The following is a 3255-nucleotide window of genomic DNA, read 5'->3' as shown; positions in this document are numbered from 1 at the left end:
AAATGCAGTGCTTTTAATTTTGTCACTTCGGCCTTTTTATATCATCCCATTCATTTCAAATTTTGTACTCCTCATACCATCGAAATAGCTAAAATCATATCGCTTGTCAAATTAATTAAAGATTATATGCTCCAACATTATGGAAAATCTTGCTTGAGTTTTGACACATCAAATTCCATCATACCAGGGATAAACACCTAAATTGCTAGCGAATTGAATTACAAATTTACTTCTACTAAATATGCACTCGAATCGGAATATTTGACAAGATGAAACTTGACCCTTAAATAATTCGTACCCCAAATGTGTGCAATATCATTCATTAATTTAATTTGGGTCCATAGTCTATACAAATTGAATGATCTCTTCATAGCATCACGCAGGAATTAGGGTGTAGCTAATATCATAATTTAACACATGGAGTATATAGGGCTAATTAAGGAAACACAGATACATTAGATTTATTAAAGCAAGCTTCATTTTCAGATGGGTTTAGGAGATCTGTAGTTAGAGCTAACTACAGTTAAGCACCACGGCCCACATCAAAATCCTCTCCCAACATAACACAACATTTCGAAGCTCATAAACCTATCCGAAAATGTCCAAACAGTCTTAACACAGCATAATAACACATCAGAAAACCCTAATCATAGAAGCAAAATACATATACTAAGAAGGCACGCGACCACAGACTGCAATTAGCTAGTACGGCGACACACCGATGTTGGCAGAAGCAAGAAACCCATCTTTCATCATCACTTCATCTCCTTCCTATCAATCAACAAGTTGAAGAAATATTCAAGAAAACTAATCAAAAAGTTTTTATTTTTTTTTTGAAATAAAATTTGGTGTGATGAATTGTGTGAAACCTAGGGTTTTATTTAGAGATAGGGTTACCTGTTGGCACACATTTGGTTTCTTCACGGGTTGATCAGGCATGAGGCCGAAGTGGATGTGCGGAAAGTGGGCCCACTGGATGCAAGAAAACAAAATAGAACAAAACACCAAAACAATTTTATGAAAAATAAAAAACCCTAGTTGCAAAATTGAAAGAGAGGAAGTGACTTTTATCATAATCTTACATTTTTTGCAGCAGCGCTGAAGGCCTCCCTGTGACTGATATCAGGGTTTCCAGCTTTGATACGCTGGATCTCATCTCTGCAAACAATAATGACAAATTGTGAATTAGTACAATATTTGTCATAAATTTTGATAGATTATAGAATAATCTCATCCGAAGAACAGATTCCTCATTAAATGAGCTGTAAGAAGCTGCAAAATTACTTAATCTAGGAACACATATACATATTTTAGCTAAGGGATGAAGTACTAGAAATCAATTTTTTTTGGATACATTAACAAAAAATGAAAAAGAAATAATTTAACTTACTTGATGAAGCGATTGTAAGCAGAGGGCACTCTCTGTCTTTTCTCCGGGGCTGTGAGAAAGAAAGAAAATAAAAACAAACAATAAAACAAGAAACAGACATTAAAATCACTGTGCTGACAATTTACTTTACTGATTTCTGTCATCAATATCACTTTTTTTTCTCATCACTGCTTCATCATTATCTAATGATTTTCATCTCACTAAAATTTCTTGTGGCCTCACTGTTTCCAAGACGCTATGAATCCCGAGGGACCACCTTAGAGTTTCAGTCAAAACAATCTTGAAAGAGCTAAATCAAAACTAACAAAAATGAGCAAGGTGAGAGTGTTTCAATCGAATTAAACCTAGTAAAAATGGAAAGACTATTTAGGGTTTTCAGAAATGTTGTACAGAATGATGAACAAAGAGCCAAAATAAATTTAAAAAAAAACTGGAAATTAGAAGTCGAAGAGAGAATGTGGCGTACGTCGTTTAACAGCAGGAGGCTTGGGAAGGTCATCGATCTCCCGAGGGAAGAGAGAAGGGTCGATTGGATTGATGGGCAAGTTTGGCGGCGCGTTGCGGATCTCGTCCTGCAGCAGGAGAGAAGGGTGAAATCAAAACCCTAAAAAATGAAAAGGAGAAGAAGGGAGTTAATTATACCAGGAGATTGTGGGGAGAGAAGAGGGAGTGGGTGAGGTTGGGAGAGGGGAGGAGAGATCCACGCATGTTGACAGAGAGGAGGTTGGAGCAATGCCCGCATCTCACCGTCACTGTCTTGAACAAACTCGTGCAAGGAACACCCACCTATATTTATACATATTTATCAGAGTTAAGAGAGAATTTTTGACAGAGAAAGAGAGTGAGAGAAGATGCAGACGGCGAGGACAGTGTCGCAAAATTTGCAATGGACGTAACAGAGCTGCCCGGAAGGAGAGAGGAGGTGGTGGTCCGGAGCAAAACCACTTGAAGATGACATTTTCTTTTCTTTTTTTCTTTAAATTTCTTTTTTAATGGAATTCCGTGAGATTGATTTGATATGACTGATTGATTGATTGATTGACTAGTCGAGGTATGTATAGAGCCGGCTCTATGTGTTTTTTGCTTTTTTAACCGCCTTCCCCATGCTTTCTTTTTTTGGGTTTTACCTATAACTTAAAATTACTGTCTCTCTCTCTCCATGGTCCCATTATTTTCTCACTAAATCTTGATTGAATACATGAATCATCAGATGTGTGCTTCATTAGATCTCACAATTTGTCTATATGTTATGTCAATATGTCTTCTTATCGAATCCAAACCAATACTTGCATGTGGGATTAAGTAGATCATCATAAAGTTGAGGTACATCTGCTATAGCTGAGACTATTGTTCAACTTACTATTTAATACACTATTGATGAAAGACAAATTGATTCCGAATGGACTAAGAGAATGGGAATGTGATGTCTACATTATGTTGGAATTTTGTGATTTCAACCAAATTATCTTACGGTTGGACACAATTCATCAATATTTTACCCTAAGAATTTCAAGAAAAGATTTACAAGACATTCTAAAATAAATTGCTTGCTATTGAAATTTTATGCTTGTGATTTTTTTTTCGTTATTAGACCAAAGTATTATCCATCGTCGGACCAAGCGCTTGTTCTGATTCGTAGACACCTCGAAGGGTGGGACAATTGACTCAATGATTTAAGGCTACTTCATACCCAAACCCAAGTGATCTATCACCTGAGCATTAGGTTAAGGATGTACGAGTCTAATGGCACTCGACTACACCATTGGGTTTTTGTTTTATTTTTAGTCTCATGAATCTCATGATTAAAAATTTAGGGTTAATTAAAAAATTAATTTTTAATATTAAAAAATAATGTAATCACAATC

At 35.9% G+C, this 3255-nt stretch overlaps 1 protein-coding gene across 1 annotated transcript; it reads right to left on the bottom strand.

Annotated features, from left to right (window-relative positions):
- Positions 1-436: 436 nt before the first annotated feature.
- On the bottom strand, positions 437-2435 carry LOC121765735 (axial regulator YABBY 1-like). Its single transcript, XM_042161948.1, has 7 exons — positions 2250-2435; positions 2033-2176; positions 1857-1962; positions 1391-1439; positions 1083-1158; positions 898-972; positions 437-771 (listed from the first exon to the last, which is right to left on the bottom strand). Exons 1-7 carry the CDS (start codon positions 2346-2348, stop codon positions 703-705), a joined length of 618 nt encoding a protein of 205 aa, XP_042017882.1. The 5' UTR covers positions 2349-2435; the 3' UTR covers positions 437-702.
- Positions 2436-3255: the final 820 nt, after the last annotated feature.

The sequence above is a fragment of the Salvia splendens genome, chromosome 2 (assembly GCF_004379255.2).
Source record: "Salvia splendens isolate huo1 chromosome 2, SspV2, whole genome shotgun sequence".
In the NCBI taxonomy this organism is placed as follows: Eukaryota; Viridiplantae; Streptophyta; class Magnoliopsida; order Lamiales; family Lamiaceae; genus Salvia; species Salvia splendens.
This window is presented reverse-complemented; position numbering and strand designations above follow the sequence as displayed.

Bases quoted from the DNA above. Each gene is read 5' to 3' on its own strand.
- LOC121765735 (XM_042161948.1), bottom strand. From the start codon at position 2,348: ATGTCATCTTCAAGTGGTTTTGCTCCGGACCACCACCTCCTCTCTCCT. The intron at 1,963-2,032 runs GTATAATTAACT...CTCCTGCTGCAG, and splicing joins TCTCTCCCCACAATCTCCTG to GACGAGATCCGCAACGCGCC. The intron at 1,159-1,390 runs GTAAGTTAAATT...TATTGTTTGCAG, and splicing joins GCTTACAATCGCTTCATCAA to AGATGAGATCCAGCGTATCA.